The sequence below is a fragment of the Mytilus californianus genome, unplaced genomic scaffold (assembly GCF_021869535.1).
Source record: "Mytilus californianus isolate M0D057914Y unplaced genomic scaffold, xbMytCali1.0.p SCAF_3, whole genome shotgun sequence".
NCBI lineage: Eukaryota > Metazoa > Mollusca > Bivalvia > Mytilida > Mytilidae > Mytilus > Mytilus californianus.
This window is the reverse complement of record NW_026262679.1, coordinates 55,566,086-55,589,928: the sequence shown is the minus strand read 5'-3', so window position 1 is coordinate 55,589,928 and position 23,843 is coordinate 55,566,086. Positions and strand designations below refer to the sequence as shown.

Below are 23,843 nucleotides of genomic sequence, written 5' to 3'. Positions count from 1 at the left end.
GTTCGGAATTCTGGCAGTAGCAATTCCAGAGTCAGATTGTCTTGGATGTGTTGTTTGACTGATAGGAGTTGACTGAGCAAAGTCTGGGGCATTTTCAAAACTTTTAATTCGTATGCGCCCTATTTCCCTGTTCAATCTATCTATCTCCCTTGTCAATTTTCGTGTTTCATAACTATCAGGGTCATACAACATATCATCTTCTCTGTATGTTCGCGACATATTTTGAAGAATAAATTAAACAAGTTTTTCAAAAATATTTTATTACACAACTTGACAATCAATGTATTTACAAAACAATGTATTGCTTCTTGCAAGGACAAATAGAAAATGAACTCACAATCAAACAATGTAATTACATATAATACTGAAGTCTCTCAGATCCCACCGCTGCTAACCAATTTTTGTAACGTGTTTGGCTTATAAACAATCTGTTCGTATCCGTTTTCACAGAATCTGAGATACTCCAATATCAATCTTTTAATTAACTCAAAATCTAACTACAACTTGGAGGCCTTACTAAAAACTACGAGACCAACCTTTAAACTTTGAAACTTAATAAAGAAACAACAATATTTACACAATTAACTTTGTATCAAAAAGTAGTCTAAAAACTATAACCTCAATTTATCCTTAATCCTTTTAATGACTCCGAGGTCCCAACCGATTTGCTCAACAATTATAACCTTTCAAAAACTATAAGAGGACAAGCTTCAAAACCATAGGTTCCTGAAACACCTAGTTCTGAGACACCTAGTTTCTGAGACACCTAGTCTCCGAAGCACCGAAGTCACCAGACTTTTACAAACTACCTGTTCGAGGGACTGCGACCATTCCCGTGGGAAATTACAGTTTCAGAACAACCCGGTAGCTTGCAACAATCGTAAAGACTTCTAGACCGCTTGCTTCAAACCACAAGCTTTCAACTTAATCCTAGTGGTTTATCAACTTACTTTTCAGCTCCAAATTCTTCTAAAAGATCTTTGAGTTAATTTGTATATAATTTATCGATGCTTTCCTCATCAACAGCCAAATACAAATGACAAACTCGCACAATGTATCGGTGTCTTTATATACCAAGAGCGCGGACCTCAAGGAGAGCACCCTAGCAACAACGAGTTTCATAGCAACCAAGGATAAAAGGATGATTTTCCATGTAGTTTTCGTTAAGGCATTGTTCAAACGGGTAATTTATCATGGATTACAATTAAACATTGAATTACAAATATTGTCTAAGGCTTAAACTGCATTTCTGTCACACCACTAGAGGGACCGGAACTGTATCAATTTTACCCTGGTTTCTTGTGTTACGCATTGTTTTGTTTTCTATGTGATGGTTTCCTTACCGTCATTTTTTTCTGTTTCTTATGGCTATGATATTTTTGACTGACTTTTGTATTGCCCCCTTTGGGACTTTGTTTTTTTTTTACTAATTTGCACCTTTTTGGTGTATTCTCATTAAAAATATAATAATGATTGCCAAAAAATTATTCAAATCTTTCCTACAAATTATTATTTCTTTTTAAAGTTAAGTTCTTGGTTGAATTTAGAAAGAGACTGCATCAGCACATGCATTTTGACTGTTTTATTTCTTTGAAATGTAATAAACATTATTATTACCGTAAAATGTGTACCGAAGGAAAACAAAAATTTATTTAATCTTTTTTTTCATTAAATTTTTGCGATGGGAAATCACATTCACATCACAGATGATAAATAATTATACCGCTATTTAACTCATAATACTGGGATTTTTTAAGGACAAAGATGGCTTCAGACATGAATGCAAGATCTACTTGAAAAAGGTTTTGAAGAGTTATTGATGACGGACAGACATAGCAAAATAAGCTCAAGTATTTTAAAATAATTTATTCTATCAGTACAGCAAAACTTTAATATCGAAATCATACATATATGTCAAAGGGAATAAAGCTAACTTCACAGGAAAGGTTGGTCTATAAAAACTCTAACCTCATAATGGAGGATGTTTAGTTAAACAAGGGAGTTAATTTATTCAAAAGGGATCTAATTGAAGAAGCCTGGTATCTCTGATGGATTTTTGCCACATAATTTTGACTTGCCGAAATTATAACATTGTTTAACCTACCATTGTAACACATAGTATTGTAAAACAATTGTTAGAAGTACTTTGAACATTAATTCACAGAAACGAAGATAAAAGAATCAAATGAAAATTCCATGGCTATACTGAAATACGTTTCTCGTGATTTTCATGATGTTACGTGGTTCTTTGTATCATCATTTGTGATGTTTGGAAGAAGGTGTCGCCCCATCTCAATCCGTCGCTGAAGTCGTCGTTCAAAAATGAATTCGAACACCAGTGGTACCACCAGCCGTTATATCTAGATGCACAGTTAATATTATCGTAAACATCATTATCATGATCATATGTCGAAAAATATCTTCCGTTGGTAGGGCTCATATAGTTTCCTGCAATTAATTTATTAAATGTCTTTAATATGATCCATTTTTGTAACAATATTTTACTTTTCAAAATATAGATATACATCACATGCATGTGGTTATGTATTGCAAACTGTTTAAACTAACATATAAAATCTTTCTTAAGTATGATTCTTTAGGGCATACACTACTGCTGCAGGGACATATAACAACTCATCAAATTAAACGTATTTTTTGCGACGTTGCTAATACTGTGCATTCAACTATCACTGAAAACACACTGACGTCATCAATTTAAGCACGTGAATTTGAAAGCAGTCTCAAAGTAAAACATATGTTTATGGAAGCATGTTATATTCACTGTGGGCCAAAATGTCGAGTTGAATAAACAACGGGTTACTTTATTTTTAAATTTGATTTATAAATATCAGAGATTCGTATAACGTTTCGGCATACGGCAAGAATGATAATAGAACGATGTTGCATTACAAATGCATTACGACGACATTTTGCGCTATAAAAAACAGAAATGCTATCGACATAAAAAAAAATGTTTTCTGCTCTTTAAAAAAAACCCCACAAAAACACATGGATCCCCCGTTTATTTTGAATTACTTTTCAACTTCGTACTTTATTTTGGCCTTTTAATTTTTTATTCGAGTGTCAATGATCAGTCTTTTGTAGACGAAACGCGCGTACAGAATTATAAGTCTTGAATATTTGATGAGTTTTATTTTTGTATACTGCTATTGTATACTGCAATTGTTTTGTTATAATTGCATGAACAAATCAAAGTACGACTTTTTTGGCTGCATGCAATTGTATTGGCAGAAAATCTGTCTGAGGTTTTCTGTCATCGATAATTGCATGATTTTACAATGATTCTATCATCTTATTTATCCTTAACTTAGAAACTACATCAAAAGCCTATCAACAAATGAAAAATTTACAAAGAACAACAGATGAAATATCTATTTTCATTCGAAACTTTTACTATTTGTTGGCGAAGTATACATACTTTTTCATTTTTTTTTATAGAAAAATGTGTCAATGTTAAATGTATCAAAGGTCTAGAGAGAATCATTTCCCAACAAATTTTCAATTGATTATATTTCAAAAACAAGAAACAGGAACTGTTATTTTATTCTATTTTTTAAGTTCTGTTTTTATATACTATCAATTAACAACTGTCTTTTAAAACGAGTTTTATTTTTAAACAGAGAAGCGAGCATCCTTTAGTCTTTCATATACTAAAGACTACATGTATGGTTATGATCTAATTGCAATCATGTAAGGCTACTCCTAAAAGTTTGCCCATATAATGACATTCCGGCCTATGCCATAGTAAGTAGGGAATTTGATGACAAGCGTTTACAAGAAAATGAGACAACTAACTAACCTGCATTTCCACTGTATCCATTTATAGTTGCTGTATAATTTGATGCTGCATCACCGATTGCAAATGTACTGTACTCAGCATAATACATGCTGCCGTTGGTGTCAACAAGTTCCACCCGTAGTTTATAGGATCCACTGCTGGTTAGAACATGTAGGTATTTGTTACCTAGTTAAAGAAATGTAAATACTGTGAATCAATTTATTTTCGTGGGTTCCAATTTTCGTGTATTGAGGAAAACTTACATTTTCGTGGATATTTAATTTTGTGGTTTTGCCAAAGTCGGCATACAAGCCTATAAAAAATTAATAATTCGGTGAACATTTGAATTCGTGGTTCACCTGTTCCCACGAAATCAACGAAAGTTTGTATCCAACGAATAATAATGAATCCACATATATTTTAAATGCAAAAAACGTTTGAAATCACCACGGAGTGCCAATTGAGCCAGGCAAAAAGATCATCACAAAAGACTGATGTTTGTAATAAATTACAGTAACATATGTATAAATATTTCTATTTTATTGATATACATAAAATATGGAGATGTGGTAAATTTCTTAATTGAAATATCGACCTTGAAGGTCAACGGGCGGCCTTAACTTGCCTTTAATAATGAGCAAAATCCATCCTGCATGATGATCTATTGCAGAACAATTACCGGCAATGAGTTAAACCCATTCAAAAGATACAATTAACGGCCTGATTTAAGTAAATAATATTAAACGAAAAAAAAAAACCAATCACTGCAGACGACATCCAAGGGAAACAACTGGACTACAGTATCCTAGCTTGAAAAGGCATATAACTTATTAAGAAGATTTTAACAATTTTTAGTAGCGGTCCCTTAAAAGCAGCTGAGACAATAGTGTAACAAACAAACATTACAACAACTGTATTCAGTTAACAATAGCATGACACATTAGTTCTGCTTTAATAACAAAACAACTAAATAAGTTACAATAGACACACAGTTTTGCATCTCTTTGAGGCAGAAGATTGAAATCCTTATCTTACATCAATTTGACAATACTTTTAGAAAATAATCTGTCACTGTTTTGTCATCTTTTGGATTTATACATGGAAATTTCGGATATTCACGTACATGAACATTTTTATTGGATAATTTGACAGCAGTTGCATGGCCTCTTTTAACACCGTTGATGAACATTCTAAATTTAGACAGCGAAGATGTAACAATATGACCCGAAGTTCTTCTACATTGATTCAATTTGTACTGGGGGCGATTATGTCTGGCATGAGATTTTAAAGGCAAGAGAATATTCGTGAAGAAGAGTTTTTCCTATTTTACCAATTCTTAATATCAAAGTAGATTTCTAAAAAGGTAAAAAAAAGTAAAATATGGCCGATCATTGGATAAGGATCCCAATAACGAAGTGTTAAGTAAATGTAGGACGAGCGACATACTCTTACACAAAACTGTGATCAAGTGTTCGACGTGTCATTCATAACCAAATATGAAAGTTCCAGAACAAAACACAGATTCAATACAAAAAAAAAAAAAGAATGAGCAAGACCAATGATGAAAGAAACAAAGCCATTGAAAATAGAAAAACTCCAACTACCTACAACACAAAACACTAGAACAACGCAATACAAACTCCTTAAAAAAAGAGTGGCTCGAAAGAGTTGTCGGTTTCTCTTCCCTACTAGTGGCTAAATCTTATCGAAACAACATTTTCACAATTAACAATTTAACATTAACATTTTTTATGCTGTAAACTGACAACAATAATGGCTATTTAGAAAACCGTATATACATTATTTTGTTCTAATATTAGGTGATAAAAATCCTTCAAAATGCTGAATGTTTAATTAAACAATGACTTTGAGAAATTTGTACGTTCCTTGCAGATGATATGGATTGAGGAATACAAATTATATCTCTGGAAAAGATATTTTTCGATGGTGTTGTCTTTTCAGTTTAAGCCATTTAGGCTTTAAAGCCTGCAAACTTTTTCTATCTTTGCCTATCTATAGTTTCACAACGTTTTGGTTTCCAGGGTACCTGATGACACTTATTCCAGAAACATGTATTGTATGTACTGAAAACAGTATCGTTCATTTTGTGAAATGTTTTATTAACATATTACAAAGACATACATTGTATTTCATCACATCAGTTCATTATGTTGAAATGAAACATGTCCTATTGCAGTAAAAACATTAATTAAATGACAACTTTCTGAAACCTTCTAACAATGTAAATTGCTCAATGTAAAATTCGCAAGAGTTGTAACAGTACCAAAATTAGGTACATTTATATTACTTGGTAAATAAACATACTAGTTTTTCTCATTGTTGAAGGTCGTACGGTTGCCTATAATTGCTTACATCTACTTCATTTGAACTTTGGTGGATAGTTCTCTCATTGGCAATCATACCACATCTCCTTATTTTTATATGTATAGTGTATTAACATGTGTTAACGATAAACATGGCTTTTGAGAAGGCTTCTTGGATGTTAAAATGAAACCATGTGTATTACTTTTTCACGGACTTATGTCTGGTCGCTAGCTCATGCATTTTAAGCAATGCATTGGTTTCCCTTTATTTTGAATTTATCATGACAGGTTTAACTGATTGGTTAGAACTAAAAACAACGACGACTCACATGCAGCTGCATGAATATTAATGATAATACTAGCTGAAAGAAACTGGTGTAGTTATTTATGAAACACATGCTGTGCAAAATGAAATCGGTATATGATGTTCAAATTTCTAAAAGCTGGCACTATTTACCTTTTACAAATATAGAATAATGCCTCCTTTCTATTAAATAAATAGATCGCCAATTGTATTTGTAAAAAGATTCTTGCATCAACGTATTGAAAACTGTAGAAGAATACGGATCCGTGCACTACGTTCAAAATTCCCACAGAAAAAAAAATCAGATACATGTAAAAATTATCCGGAATCAAATCATTACAGCCGCACAACAGACTCAATTTAGGAACAAATACAACACAAAACCCAGATAAATTTAAATTAAGATATACCCACCAAGCCAAAACTCATTTTTAAGATCACCAAATCCATTTTCATAATCTACCCAAGTCCTTCTAAAATTTTCACTTCCGTCTGTTCTTCTTTGAATAACCTTTGATATAAACATAAGAAGATGTGGTAGGATTGCAAATGAAACACCAACTTAAATAAGACGGCGGTATAGAAATGTAGTCGCGTTGACTATTCAATCTGGAAGTCAAATCCATGCTCAAGAGGGGTGTTTGGGCGAGCAAGATGTATACATATGCAGCCACACACGATCACAACGAGGACATTACATTCGATGCTTCGTTTACAAATATTGTCACGTTCTGTGCAAGTTTATGTCATAAGAGATCAAATATATCAATTATCAGTATTTTATATTTTTGAATTTGTCTAACATATTTGCACGAGGGCCTCAAACTTCTTGCATTTGGTGAAAAACTGCAAAAACTCAAAACATAGCCTCATTTTAAGATCCTGTCATCAATATTTAGATATGAACATCAACTTTACCCGATAAGAAACTTTGCTACAAGATGTATTTTATAAAGGTGCAAATGTGTGTTAAATATCTTTAAGGGTAAGGCTGTTGCTCATATATAACGACACCACAAGTGACCTTTCTGCACACAAAAGTTCAGATTATATCAGCCTGTTCATTTATATATTGAATTAACATAATTACGAAAGGGGCCAAATAATAGCTACTATCATACCTCCTTTTTTGTTTTATTTGTCCGATAATTTCCATATATCATATGTATTCTGCAATAGAGGCGCAAGGCACCAAAGGGACATTCAAACCATCAAGTTAAAGACAAACTGACAACCCCACGGCAAAAAGACGAAAATCGATCTAAAGACAAACAGCAGTCTACAAAACAAAACACAGAAAGATAAAGACTGAGAAACATGAACCCCACGAAAAACGGGGCTGATCACAGGTACTCCACATGTGGCACCCGTCGTGTTGGTCAAGTGATTACAAACTCAACTCAGTGATAATTCGAATCCGGCGATGTTACACTCGAGGAAAAGAGGACGGGATTGTGGTTATTACTATTGGAACATATCCTTCGTCATTTATGAAACAGATATTTCGTAACCATCAACTAATTTGTGATGGCGTCCGTAAAATTTTCGAAGGGATGACCTCAACTTCACCACTTGAAACTCTTGGTTTAATTAATTCCTTGTAAGCAGCAACCCTCATTGAAGGAAATCATGATAGGAAATGCAAGCTCTGGGATATCGTATCAACTAGGAGATATATACTTAATAGGCAGGTGCTGCTGGAATGTTGCTACATAGAAATGGAAAGTTTACGATTGGAAGCTGAAATCATCTCCTTTGTAGTAAAGTTTTCTTCTCAACCGACCCTCATTGACGATTTCTAGATGTAAGTCAAGATATGAGACAGACTTAATTGTATCTGTTTAATCCGTTATTTCAAGTTCGATGGGATAGATGCGTTCAACATAGTCACCGAACTTTGAATCATTTAGTGAAACTCGATATAAATCATTTCCCATTTCAACTTTTGTTGATATTCTTGAAAAGATTCAATGTGATTGAATTCCTACAACCAAAATGAACAGAAAAAAATTATGGTTTTTGCCGAAAACTCATTATAGAAAAAAGGTACATCCGTATGGTTATGTTAATGCGTTTATACATGTTATATGTAATCATGTTATATGTAAACATGTTATATGTAATCATGTTATATGTAATCATGTTTTACTTGGTTACATTATCTCATTATGTTTGAAAATTATGATGGTTGTTATTCCACTCATTCTTAGGAGCGTGATTCTTGAAAAGATTCAATGTGATTGAAATCCTACAACCAAAATGAACAGAAAAAAATTATGGTTTTTGCCGAAAACTCATTATAGAAAAAAGGTACATCCGTATGGTTATGTTAATGCGTTTTTACATGTTATATGTAATCATGTTATATGTAAACATGTTATATGTAATCATGTTATATGTAATCATGTTTTACTTGGTTACATTATCTCATTATGTTTGAAAATTATGATGGTTGTTATTCCACTCATTCTTAGGAGCGTGATTGGCAAATAAATTTATATTTGTTTTTGTTGTTGTTGTAAACTGAAATTGTTCATTGCAGGACAAATGTTTCTAATTATTCATTTTACTACATCATAGTTAATACAGATATCTCTAAGTTTAGATACGTTCGCAGTATAGTTGAAACGTACAGAAAGACAATTGTGGACAGACAAACATGTCTAAATATATTATATGAGGAGCTATAACCGAAAGGGAAAAAGAAACAATCTCCGACATCGAGTTTATATCCGTTCCATTCAATAGTTACACTCCAATACATATTTAGTGGATTATTACAGAGCATGTACTAAATATGGGGTTCAATTTTCATGCATTTTGTGATAAAAGCAAAACATGATATTTAGTATCTAACTAAATACATATTTTTGATTTGACACCAGTAATTATATTATGTTTTATGTATATATCATGTATATCGTATCCTAGAACTTAAATATGTTTCTCAGAAATGTGTGATTTTTTAAAAGAAAAATTAAAGTTTTTACCGCAAAGTGTTTTATCCCATCTCCAAATGTTTACAAAAAAGAACATTGGCACTCATACCACATCTTTATATCTATGAGCAACATATGAAGCACAACAACTGTACAAAATTGCGTTCCAGTCCTATTAAGACTTTTGAAGATTTTTCATTCGAAAAAAGTATCTCCTAGAATGTAGGAATGTTTAAAAAGAAAACTAAATTCTCTAATTTCACGAAGAGAAAATAACATACATATCTAAATATTATGCACAACAACAGTGCGAAATTTCATCCACATGCTACCAACACTTTTAGAGTATTTGCCTTTACAAAAATTGTAGACAACTTATAACTATAGGACTCGTGCATCCTTTAAATTTAAAAGGAGGAATACTTGTGTAAAGGGTAGAGACATTAAATGTGTTTATCAATTGCACGAGGAGAGGGACTAACTCTATCAGACCTTTTGATTTTTTTATTATCCACATTAGGTATTAATGTTTTTGTATGTATTACCGTCCAGCTACCATTGGTCATGCTGCAAAACACATGTAGTCCATTATCAGACGTGGAAGGGTATACTGTATATACTCCCGTTTCGTTTTTGCATTTTCTCAATTTTGTACAATCTTCAGGTAAATCTTCATGAATTTCTGAAATATAGACATTACATGATTAGTCTATTTCTCAATCCGAAAAAGGATATACTATTAATAATATGTTCAACTGACAAGATCTTAATCAAGTTATGTTTTCCAGCTCAGTTTTGGATTAATTGTAGGACAGATGAGCAAATATCTTTTTCATTTGATAATATGTTTTATTTTTTCCTTTTTACTTTCTGACTAGCTTGAAGAAATTCATTCACTTAATTTCGGATGGAAATACATATCTCTATTTTTACAGTAGGTGCTAAATTCATACAAATGCTGATCCTTAATTTACTGAAAGACAAATCATTTGATTCCGTCATACGCTTTCATTTCATATGAAAGCAATATAAGATTAAAGAATAATTAGCTCCACCTACTAAATAAAACAACACTATTTTTTTGCATTGTTCGTGTTCTTCATGCAAACAATAATGGTTTTAAAAAAATTGCAAATTTTATTAATTTGAAAAAAAAGTAGTTGACCAGGTATCTTCTAAAAATAGATAATTTATATGTACGTATAACAATAATTATTATCTTATGATACACATGTACAATGATGATTGAAATTTAATATCTTTATACGAGCTATTCATTCATATTCGACATTTGCATATGCCAATTTCAGCTTTATGACGTATTAGTGTTGACTTTATGTGGAATGATGCTGCATTCATCTCCCTGGACAATTTCTGTCGACGCTTTGTGTTTAAAGTTTATCTTTTATATTCAAGATGTAAATTACATATATTTTAGTTTCAAAAATCTTTAAATATATGGATTGAATGCTGTGTTTTTAAAAATCTATGAGAAATGAAAGCAAGTGACCATCACATTTTTAGCAAGAAGCCAGTGTTGCATGATGAGTCAACTACCAACAACGAAATAAAAAAAAAAGCACATGAAAGAAACGATTTTTTTCCTTTTCCAGTCAGACAAATAAGGAATGCAATTATCAAAAAACTTCGCACACTTGATACTCTTAAACTGCTGTCTCGTGTATTTTAACTTGATTTAAATATTGTATTTTATTCAAATATGTACCACAGCTATTGTTCTCAATCAAATAAAACGGGGTTTGATTTTTAGGATTACATGAATTTTTCACAGAGTTAAACGAAATAGAAACTGGATTATAGTTTTTATGTTAACAGTGTGAAGAACTCAAAAAGAAGCCATACAAATAAGTGATGAAAGTGACAAAGAGTTGATTGACAACTTAAACTTAAACAACCTGATGTACATGTAACCATCGCATGTTGGTCAACAAAATTCAGGGGTTACAATCATTAATAAAATGTTGTGTCAGTTCATAAAACAGCGAGAACTAGCAAGTAGAAAGCTAGATAAGAACTTACTGATACATGTATAAACAAATAAACCTTGTCGAAAATGCATGTTAAGATTATAGTTATAATGTTTCCTCTTTGGGTCAAGATACCAGATGGCATATGATTATTAAGAATTAAAGTTAGAAACACCCTCAGTATGATTAACACGCTATATTGTGATAATTTCCTTTGTTCCTATATGTTATATTTAAATCAGATATATTTTAGTTAATATTAAAACTAATTACGAATAATGTACACTACAGTAATAGTGTGCACATGAAATTTACACTACACATTCAAAGAATAAACAGATCTGAGTAACTATTTATTATTAAATCGCATAACAACACAATTCGTGATGATACTTTGATGCATTCCCTAAGAAGTTACCGTTTTGTTTATTTCTATAGCAAACACGCATTACTTGTATCAATAATTTAAACCAGTTTATCCTTATGTTTTCATATGTACATAATTTGTCAAAGCATACTGATTGACAAAGGACGCTTGTTTCTATGTATAATATTTCAAATATTAAGGATGGATACATACATCTGTCATGTATTAATGTTTTTTGTCATTAGAGGGAATTTTATGTTGATGTGAGATTTTATAGTTTCTGTTTATTATTCACAGCGCTTTGTAGACTCAAACGATTTTGAGCTTGACATAGAAACCTGTATTTTGTTGAATTCTGTACGCTAGATGTACTTTGGCTATTTGTGTCGATATGTTGCTGTCTCATCCATTTTCACTCCACATCTTCTTTCATTTATATTGTTCTATATTTAGTGTAAATTGGTAACATAAATTGACCCAAACTTAATAAATTGATTTAACTGATTCGATTTAATATTTTTAACCCTTGTATACATATTCGTTTTACCTTCTTGGTCCTTGACGCAAACCACGCCTCCATCTTTTTTGTTCTCACAAATTTCTCCACGTTTACAAGGATTTCCCAGGAATATATCATACATAGAATCCTGATATTGAAAAGAATAGAATAAAAACAACGAAAACAACCAAGTGGACACCAAAGTTAGATAACATATTAAAACCGATGATTTGTAAAGGGTTTTCACGTATAATTACGAATAACGCTTTGCAAGATAAAAAAAAAAATCACAAACATTATTTAAACTTCTACGTCTCTAAAATTGGAAGATCTAAACTTGGATTACTGAGAAAAAACAAGATAATGCTGTTTTGTTTCGGAGAAAAAAAAAAAAAAAAATAGTATAACAAAGTCGTAGAAAATATAACTATGAATCAAATGTAATTATTATTTTGGAAATATACAACAATCTGATTGTGTAAATATCCTGTAATTGTTGTTCCAAAAGCCATCGGTTAGATTTCGAACCTATCTCAGATTTTGTAAAGAAATGCTCAAAGTATTGATTTTATAACCAATTTCGAAATAAGTATGTTCATTGACAGACACCTTTCCAATATTATTATTATATCTTGGTAAATTATAATTGCTCATGTCATGTCAAAATAAAGAGGTTTTATCGATATTATTGTTGGATCTTACGTCCAGTTGTAAATATTTCAGTCATGTTAAGGACAAGAACAAAATAATAAAATATCAATATATATGATCTGATGAAATTTGGTAAATCTAAGAGTAGGCAGAATAATTTGGCTGAAACTGGAAAACAAGCTAGGCTTTATTCGGTATACGTAGCATCAGAGAAAGGAAATTTTCAAAACTTGCCATACTTTTTATCACATAACCAAATATTTTGAAAGGGACTGCATATTTACACGTTCTCAACAATCAAATCAATGAACTGCATATAGTGGTTTTACTTGGTGGTGTTTAAGATCAGGTAAAGAAATTAAGATGAAATATAATATGATTAGGTTGCCGATTAAATCCAAAGTATCTAAAACTAATCAATTTCAACATTTTTAGTTGCGATTGAAAAACACCGTCGTAATTGCATCCGATATTTGTCAAATATATTTATCTGTTCATAAAATAGAGTAATCATGATAGCTATAGGTGTATATTTTGTCTAAAAACATATGATAGGGTATGTATTTTTGTTATTCACAAAAGGATGGAAGCGCCCCCGAGACCAAAGAGGAAGGATCCAGGAAAAAGTATATTTACATGCCGACGAGAGGTAAACACGATAGCGGAAATTGTTTTTTTATCATATTGCACTCAGAAGATCGTGCGATGTGATATACTGCTCGAGACAATATGTCTCAATTTTAGTGTAATGACCCTATAATATTGTGACTAATAAATTTACAACTTCAGAACCCTATTATAGACTTTTTATTATATACACAAGCGTGTAACCAATCATACATTTTAATAAGGTGAGGCAAATTGTTATACATTTGATTAAAGCTAAATATGGCCCGAAGCTCTGCTGTAGGAAAATTACTATTCTCAATATGGCCCTGTCTACATACAAAAAAAACGTGAATTAAATTTTTGGTTACAAGATCTGTAGGCTTCATAAGCTTTTACCCAGTCAGATATTGTAATAAGATAAAGCTACAAACCATACGTCATACTTAGAATTTTAATCACAAGTGGTTAACAATTTTGCCGGAGAGAATCAGCAACATGTGACGTAAAAGTGTGATGCTGACAATTTGGTTACTGGTAGAGTGAATCAAAAGTATGACTGGTTGCTACACTCCATTAATGTCTTGGTGGTTAAACCTGTTGTTTAGCCTACTTTCCAGTACTAAAGGTAAACATGTGGATATACATTTAGATAAACATGGATTTATTCCAAACCATGATTTTGTTTGTTCATATTCCTTCATCAACAAAAATTAAGTTAAAACGGCTGTTGAATAAATTGCAAATAGAAGGTACTAACATGAGTATAAAAAATGTTTTTCCTCTTTTAAAAGCACTCAAATTGCCATGAAAATGTATTAATCCGCAAAATTTCAAAAAGATAATCTGTAACGTCTCAATGTTTAAGCATATAAGGTTAAAATGAATCACTTTATAAAATTTTTACGCAGTCACACCAATTCTGGGCAGGGACTTAAGATTCGATTCAAGTGTTGGAAGAATGCATCACTGAGCTGGCGTTACCCAACACACCCTCAACATCATGCTTTCAAATTACAATTTACCTACTTCTTCACAATTGCAAGGTATACAATTTTCAAGTTATATCCAAAAATATGTTGTTGTTTTCTTCCTAAATGTGTATTAAATAAATGCAATTTGACGTTTAGCAACAAACAAACAATCTGAAATCTCTACTACACCTGAAATGTACAACATTTATAAGAGCCGGTATTTCACGCATACGGACAGAAATTCACATGCAGACAGCAAGTTGAGCCAAGGTTAAGTTAAAAAGCTATAAAAATAAATCCAAACGCAAAAGACACGCACATGTATCAAAAGCTGTATGGTTATACTAAAAGTTGTAAAAATTAAATATCAAAGTTTATAAAAGTATAAATATTGGTTGTAGAAGTGCACATGTATATCTATATTTGTTTTAATAATTCATTGAATATATCGCATACAAACTGGGTTATCATTTAAAAACAAAGTTTGATTGAGAGAAAATAAACAGAACTGGAGAAGATTTACGAACATATATGATAAGTTTTGTGACAACCATATTTTGAATTTCCATCTTGTCATTTATCTAATATGAGTATGAAAAAAATGTCATCATTTTAATTGGGGGTAGGGGAATCTTCAACTAACATCAAGTATTGACAGTTTTATTATAATAAAGTCAAACGTTCAAATTAATATGTAAAGATTAATGTTTTAGAATCACAGAGTGAAAAATATGACAAAAAATATCACACAATGAAATAAGAACTTAACTCTTAGGTTGTTTTCATTCTTTAAATATGCATTTCCTTACTCATTTGATTTGAAATCTTCTTTTCGTATGAAAAATAGACAGCTTGAAAACAAAACCAGTACACAGAAAACTTATTTTCTACAAGTTGTAAACAATTATATAGAATGTTCGTTATTTCCTCTTGTTGTTTGAAATATTCAATCTATATGACAAATATACAGTTTTGTACTACATGTATAATAGAATGGCCCATTTGATATGAATATGACAATAACAATGAAACTACTTAACTTGTTGACTGTTTATAATACAATATAAGAGGGTTGTCCGTAAAGCTCGTGGAAAAGTCTGCGTAAAAATAGCATTTCAGGTAAATTCTTTTTGCATATTTGTAATCCTGAACTATATCCTAGTTCGGTTACTCGTATATCAATATTTGTCCAATTTTAAATGCGAAATAATAATACTTACTTCATATAAATATAAGCAATAGGGACCCGGAGCACGGCGAAAATATCACATAACATGCAGGCTGGTGTTTTCATATTTTTGTTATTTTAAGTTTCAAAATCCGCCAAAAAATACATGAAACTTACATTGTGACGTCGACAATAGTCTTACACCTGCTAAATTTGAATGGTCAAAATTTCGAAATGGCGGAGAAATCTTGATTTGAAGCGTTGAATCCAGAATCGGCATCACTGACAAAAAGGAAATTTACGGAAAAGGTGGAGCAGCGGGCGGTTATAAAGTTTTGTGTAGACATCGGAAAAACGCCAACAGAAACACACAAATTCTTAAAACAGTCTGAGAAACATAGCAAAGTTAGTCGTTCATTGGTATTCAAGTGGCACAAAAGATTTGGGGACGGAAGAGACAATTTGGAAGAAGATGAGCGAGAAGGTAGGCCATTTTTTCAGGGAATCAGATGCGATAAAAGATGAAGTTCTGAACGTTATCAACAGTGACCGGCGACTAACAGTTGCAGACAAATGTGACATTTCTAAGACTACAGCGCACCACATTTTAGCAAATGATTTAAATATGAATCGAGTATCTGCTAGATGGGTACCGCGACTTCTTACAGCAGAACATTTAACAAAAAGAATGGAATTGTCAAATCAATTGATTTAAAAAGTTTCTCGTGGTGGCATACGATTTCTAGACAGAATAATTACAACCGACGAAAGCTGGTTTTATTACTACGATCCGGAAACTAAACAACAGTCAAGTCAGTGGAAAAACTGTAACTCACCGCCACCAAAGAAGGCAAAGATAACCAAATCAACTGGAATGAATATGTTCATTCTCTTCATGGACCGAAAAGGAATGTTACTGACACATTCTGTACCCCGTGGCCAGACTGTTAATTCTGAATACTACTCCAAGGTATTTAACATAATATTTGCTTTTAAAAATAATGAATGATCTTATATTAATAATTAAAACCTAAATAAAATGAAATAAATAGTTTAAAAAGGTGTTTATCATAGAATAAAAAATAAATTATCAATCTTTATTTTAATTTAGATGCAATACGATTAAAAGTCCGTTTATTTTGTACTTTCAGGTACTGAGGCGAGATTTGGTTCAAGCTTTAAGAAAGAAACGCCCTTATTTAGCAGCCAACATAGAGCAAGTGATATTACACCAAGACAATGCACTGGCCAACACTTCTCTAAAAACTCATCTAGAAATTGATTTACTTGGATTCGAATGTCTGAAACATCCTCCGTATAGCCCTGACTTAGCGCCAATGGATTTTGCGGTATTCCCGCATATCAAATCTTTTCTCCGTGGACAAAGGTTCGACAATTTACCTGAACTAAGACAGGAAGTAATGAACATAATCTTAAAAATGAAAACAAAACAGTTTGAGAAAATATTTGATGACTGGTTAAAAATATGTAAAACATGTGTTGCTTTGAAAGGAGACTACGTTGAGAAAAGTTAAAATGTTGACGTCGTCGAACGTCGGAACGTCGGAAATATTTGTTTGGGTGCTCCGGGTGAGAGTTTCTTATGATTTTTAAATTGATGAAAATACGATTATTTAAGCAGGTACTGAAATAAAATTTTGTACACTTAATCAGTGAAATTAGTTATATACTTGTTCTATCTATTTAGGACGGGTAAATAATATTTTATTGAGATTATCCTCAAACTTTACGAACAACCCTCGTATGCTATTTGGTTTTCATCATAATGGAAATCTCTAACTGCTATGGACCATTTCCAGTTTTAGTATAAATGCAGATGGGCAACATGACATTATCACGCAAGGATTAATATAACAACTCAATACTTTATTTGCTAATATGAATGCTCATCTTTTCTTCGTTTTTTCACTGCTACAAACATCCACAGATTTTGGTAAAACTGAATGGTTAATTTCACATAAGTATAAATTGATAATGTCAATATTTAAGCTGTCAGCTGTCTTCATTTATTAATTTTGCTATTTAAAAAATAAACTGGTTTACTATAACAGGATGGTCAGTTTGGAATAAAAATGCGGGAAATAATGTAAAACTTAAGTCCTAATTTGTATGCTTATGCGTTCTCATTGCCTTACAAATCGTTAATCTAAGCGATCGGTATTCTCAAACAGTAAATACGTTTAACTTATAAACTACATTATAAACTTATGTAGACACAATTTAATTAAAACATTTTTTTTTTCTAATATGGAACTCTTGTCTATAAGGTAGTGGAACATCAACAATTTTCTCAACTGGCAGAGGCTAAAGTCAAAATTAGGATCCCCTGAAGACTTTTTGTTGAATGATCAGTATTTTACTCACGATGGAGATGTAAAAGTAACATGATAGAACAGAAAGGGAAGGAAATTAATATTATTTGAGATTGATCTCTGATATATCTTTTACACAAAATAACAGAAAATAATAATTCAAATAATGTCATTGCTTAATTTTCAAATAATCCCTTCTTTCTTGTTTCTGTTGTGTTCTCAAAACAACATAAAGCAGACAAGTTCTATTTTAATAACAACAAATATCATTCATTCGAAGAGCATGTTTGAATTTCAATTGTGCTGAATGCCGAAATAAAAAAGAAAAATGAATCCTAAAACATGCATCATATGTGCAGGATGCCTTTGGCTAGTCATTGTATGGACATTACAAACATAGAGAATATTTCATATGCAGTAAAAATCTGGCCGAATATTTATCAATTCTCCCGTTTTATTTTCCTATTTTGTGAGCAGCTGATGATGATGCCCTAGATTGTCTAGCATGACTTTTTTGTCGACCTCTTCATGAGAAATATTGATTAGGCAAACATTTATTTAACTGCGTCTTACCAAACTATATTCTTCTTTCAGAAAGCGATAAACTACCTAGATAAAGCAATCAAGAGCTATATTATTAACATAAATGTTGAATATCAAAATTAAACAAAAGTGTAAATACGAGGCACATGACTTTCATTTTTTAAATTTTGATTTTAAGGTTTGTTAAGGAAAAACACCAAAATGTTCCAGGTACTGGTATCTACACTTAAACATGGAAACTTTTCGGGGATGGAGTATGATCTTTCAAAATCTATCAACCTTGATATTTTGCAAAGAATAAGTTATCCAACAAAAAGTGCGACAAAGTTAATATGCAGATGGTACATTTGTAATTATTATAAGAAAAATATATCGGGCCAGATTACTTATCAATATATTTTACTGTGTCTTCTTTTTATAATCGTTTACAAAAGATGATGACAAATTTATACTTACTCCTCTGTAATGATCAACTTCAACATATACAAATCCAACCTCGTTGTGAAAATCATCGACAGAGACACATTCAGGTCGGAAGTTCAGTTCACAACGCAATATATGTCTGTTATAGTTGTAAGAATGACATTTGGGTCTCCGGATACATTTGTTAAAACACACCCTGGGGGATATTTTCTCAAATGTACGAATGTTGAATCCATCGAGCTTTGTATCAACCTTGTCTGGATTCATACGAAAAATACCAGAATTGCATTTATCTTCAGACGCCATTACTATGTCAACCAATAGAAGTAACAGTTGTCCAAGGCAAACTAACATGCTGTTGGTTAGTTTTTAGAAAATTGATTTTCTCAGAGAATTGTTATCTGCAGAAACATATGTGGATACTGTGCACCTCACAGTTCATTGCAGTATGGAAATAACGGATATTGTTCATTATACATGCATGATACATTTTATATATTTGATGGAAAAGTTTGAATATCGGATTTAAAATGATCCAATCGAGAAGCATAACTCTTTATGTGTAAGTATGAAGTGACAGACGCAGATGTAAACCAGGTCCCTATTGGTTACTATATGTAGACATACAAAGTTTGATAATTACTTCGATCAATTTGTTTTCGAAAGCTCATATATTAGCAATCAGAAGAGGTAAAACTTGAATCGGATAGAATAGAATAAAAAAGACGAAACAACTATCCCTAAAATCATTAAATACAAAATCAACATCGCAATTCCTGCTACGACACAGTTGCATTACAAAAATAGATTTTCCTCAAATGCCACCGTTGTATTATTTGCGCTAAATCTGGTTCTGTGATTAGAAATTCTCTAGAAGCAAATAATATTAGATGTTACTTGTTTAACGACAACACTTTCCAAACTGTATTAATAATCGGTATTTGTAAATTCTACACCCATAGACGATATGTAACTTCAAAGTCGATATTAAGGAAACAAACAGTTTTCAGGACACATAACCTATAACAATCACGTAGACGTGAAACAAAGAAATATTAACGCAAATGTATCATGAACTGCACAATTTCCGGGGGCAAGGGTTGCTCAAGGCCAAGTCAATGATCAGATAAAAAAAATGACACCAAAGTCATTAATTGTCATTGACGTTACTGGAATAAGACAAATCACAAACAAAATGAGAAATATGAACTCTATCATAAATAACCAATGTTGGCATCAACATCCTATAACGCGCAAAATGAATGTGTGGCTTTGTCAGTTTTTTTCAAACCTCAACGGTTAATATATTAAAATGTGAAGACGATGAAATAAGCCCGAAATGTTAGGTTCGTCCCTTATAATGTTTATCTGTTGGCCTCATTGGTGATGAACATGCAAACTTGTTATGTATTTAGCCCTCCCAACTTTTTGTTTAGAGCGTACTCTATAGACCTTATACTAGAGACAAGTGCGCACCAAACTTGATATAAGTTTATTTACCATCATCGGGCCAGTTACACTGCAATTAGTGTTAGTCACCGAGGGGACCATTCAATCAAGAGCCAGTGCTCCAGTATTCGTAAATATTATTATTATACATTTATTATAAGTTTTTAAAGTATGCATTACGTAATTCTACTGAAACTTAGGTTGTATCGCCCTATGGTACAATATATTTAAGACGGCTTTGATAAGTTTTATTTCGGTTCATTTATTTCTATGCTTATATAAGTTTTTGTGTTTTTTTGCCTCTTGAACCTCTTTCTCGAGCGTTTATTTTAAAGGTTTTCCAGAATAAAACGTGTTGTGCCCACTTGTATCATACGTTTATTTGGTTAATTCAGACCGAACTCCATCTGTAATATAATTAACCATGTTTAAATTCTGAAAATGTCCTAAAACTAATTAGGTTGCAACTTCTTCAATTCAATTTGACCTTACGTTTCGTTCTGGCTATGATGCTATTAAGCGTTTAACATATTTGGATTCACAACTTTTGATCGCTTGGGTGGAGATATTGTAGAAACACAATTTGGCAATTTACCTACCGGTATAATACTTTTATGTTATTACCTATTGATCGTTACCGATATTTTTACTAAAGGAGAAGAAGTGAGATGACCACCTTTTAAGGATATCAGTAAATACACCTTAGATTTTTCTTATTTTTTTCCTTTAGGGCTTCGAACTTCTCATAAACAATGCAAAACTAAAACCCTTTCAAAATATCTTATTCTTTCGTGATCGTTCCATTGATATATTAAGATATGAGCCACATCCTTACCAAATCAAATATGTTTTGCTACAAAATGTGTTATACTAAGAAGTTTACAATAGTGAACATCTTTTCTACTGAGCCTGTTGTATGTACTTAATTCTGCGAAAAAACTATGTGCACAATGACAATTTAATTTCAATATATTCATTTCGACATGTGTATGACGCAATTAGCATTTCATCCTAATAATTTATTAATATTAGCATAGATTAACATAAGTTTGAATGGTTTAAAGAATTTTACAATTTTTAAAAATGAACTAGATAATAACTCTTAGTATATTCCAATCTTTTTAGTTAAAGAATGAAAAAAAAAATATACTTAAATTTAGGTTGCAAATCCATTACACGCTTTTTAGGATTTCTGCTTAATACTTGTTTGGTTTTGATGCTCCCAAATGTTTTAAATACTTAGCTTCTCCAAAGTTTTTGTTTTGAGCGTACTTGATGAAGGTTATTCTAGAAACCAGTATGGCAAGGTAACAGTTTCATGAGATTGTAATTGAGAAAAAAGTAGGACACAATCCTGAATGTGTAAATAGAACTGAACTAAACTGAGGACAAAATGGCTAATTGCAATGTGTAATAACAAGAAAATGAAGGGATATCAATTTCTACAATCTCAATAATAAATCTATTCTAAAAAAGTCTGAATTTACAGTACTTTCTTGATTCAAATGAAATAAAAATACATCACAAATATTCAAAACTTGAATAAACTTAAACAACAGTATAGAAAATTCATCATAATGCTACTACGTGAGTCCTTCCATTAATTATGAATAAGTGAATAAATTCGTAAATTAACAAAACAACATTTTTTATCAATATGCAAACAAGAATGACAAAGCAAAAGCAAAATAAAAAAAATAGATAAATGAAACAAAATTAACCACGAAGAAGGAAGAAAAAACAAACGTACAAGATCACACAAAAGACATAAAATTTCCGTCGATTAGCGAGTAGGTAACTAGAATCACTTCAAATCATCTCGTAAACGCAGGTAAAAACGGACAATAAAATTGAAAATTGAAATGGGGAATGTGTTAAAGAGACAACAACCATGAAACAAACATGAAAGTGGAAATTACAGGAACCAGAAATGAACAGAAACAACAACTGTGTGCATCGATAGCGTAAGCATCTATTGCTATGCTTAACACGTAACGCAATTCTCAAATTTTGTCCACCAGCACGTGTCATGGCTAGGAATATACAGACCTGTATTGAATTTAGACGATGCTATTTTCTAAATGATGCGATTTTCGCCTAACAGTGTGGATACCTAAGATTGTATTCTTTTATATTAAATGCTAGAATCGTTAGCAAACAAATCTATTAGTTTGGAATTGGATATTTCTAATAGAAAGGTAAGGGAAGCAACTATTGCCTTATGTAAAACTGAGCAAAATTGACAAGGGAGAATTTACAACCGCTTCAAAAACACAGAAATATAAATGAATAAAGAGATGAACAGGAGGAATTCACTATTCACGTCAACAGATGATGATGACAAAGGCGTTATTTCTTGATGGAAAAGTAAAAACAAAAAATATATAAAATGTGCATACTCATGTAGAATCAATGTAAAATATTTTAAAATTCATGACGAGTTCATTGTTCCAAATTACTGAGATTATGCCGTTCACTAATGCAAGCATCATCAACTCATTGAAAATAAAACAAATTCTTATTACGCAAGGTGATTTGTTTAAATATTAATGCTGCCGGCTGCATCATATCCTCTTAGAAAAATCTTAATTTTAATCTTTTCCTTTCATTTAAATGGAACAATAAATTAGCAGTTAATACTATAAAGTCATCAGGTTGTTTTTGCGATGTTTTAATTATTTCCAAAATTGCGTAGGATTACTCTCATTTTAAATTTTGATAGCATGATTTGTATGCAGCATTTCTTGAAATCCCAATCATCAATTGCAATATCTCATTTTTGTCCACTGTTCACTAATCTCCAAAATAAATGCACGCAATAAAAAAATTGGGAATTCGTACTTTCTTGATTCAGTTAAAATAAACATACATTACAAATATTCGAAACTTGAATAAACTTAAACAACACCATCGGAAATTCGTCATGATGCCATCATGTGAGACATGTTTGTTTTAATGTTATAATCAACACAAAAGTATATAATGTTGACAATTAATCATTTCTTCACTAAGCTCTTTTGTGTCTGATGTAATGGTTGCATAGTTTTTCGTCGACGGTTTAGTTGCAACACGTACCTGCTATTTATCTGTGAACCATACCTCATTTCCATTTTTGTTGGGAAGGAGGTGTTCCTTGTCCACATTTTTTATGTAGAAACCTTATTACCAACGGAATATCAGATCTTGATGGTGATGTTGATTAAAAAGCTACAAAAAAAGTAAACTAATTGATTCTTTCAATAATCTTATTCTTTAAGGTCATCGATTTAACATAAGTAAGATCTTGGAATATTGTCTTTATCAGTACTAACATTGGTTTTGTTTTTAATACATTTAATTTTGCTGTAACAGCACATCATAAAACACAACTGTAGTATTTAGTTGAAAAGGGATTGACTCATCAGAAGTGCACGAAGCAAAAAAACAAAGACAAATACCAACATATCAAAAATACAAAAGACACAGATTACCGATCT

General features: G+C 31.6%; 1 protein-coding gene across 3 annotated transcripts in view; it reads right to left on the bottom strand.

Annotated features, from left to right (window-relative positions):
• Nucleotides 1–1,851: 1,851 nt before the first annotated feature.
• Nucleotides 1,852–23,843, bottom strand: part of LOC127734918 (fibrinogen-like protein 1) — a 166,323-nt gene continuing 144,331 nt past the window's right edge. Inside the window, exons 4-6 of one of the 3 annotated variants that reach the window (XM_052244952.1) lie at nucleotides 6,842–6,938; nucleotides 3,821–3,985; nucleotides 1,852–2,448 (exon numbers count right to left, since the gene is read on the bottom strand). In XM_052244952.1, the coding sequence (XP_052100912.1) occupies nucleotides 2,237–2,448; nucleotides 3,821–3,985; nucleotides 6,842–6,938 (474 nt within the window). In that variant the 3' untranslated portion in view covers nucleotides 1,852–2,236. The remainder of the gene's footprint in view (nucleotides 2,449–3,820; nucleotides 3,986–6,841; nucleotides 6,939–23,843) is intronic. The other 2 variants (XM_052244953.1, XM_052244955.1) reach the window with 2 other exon arrangements.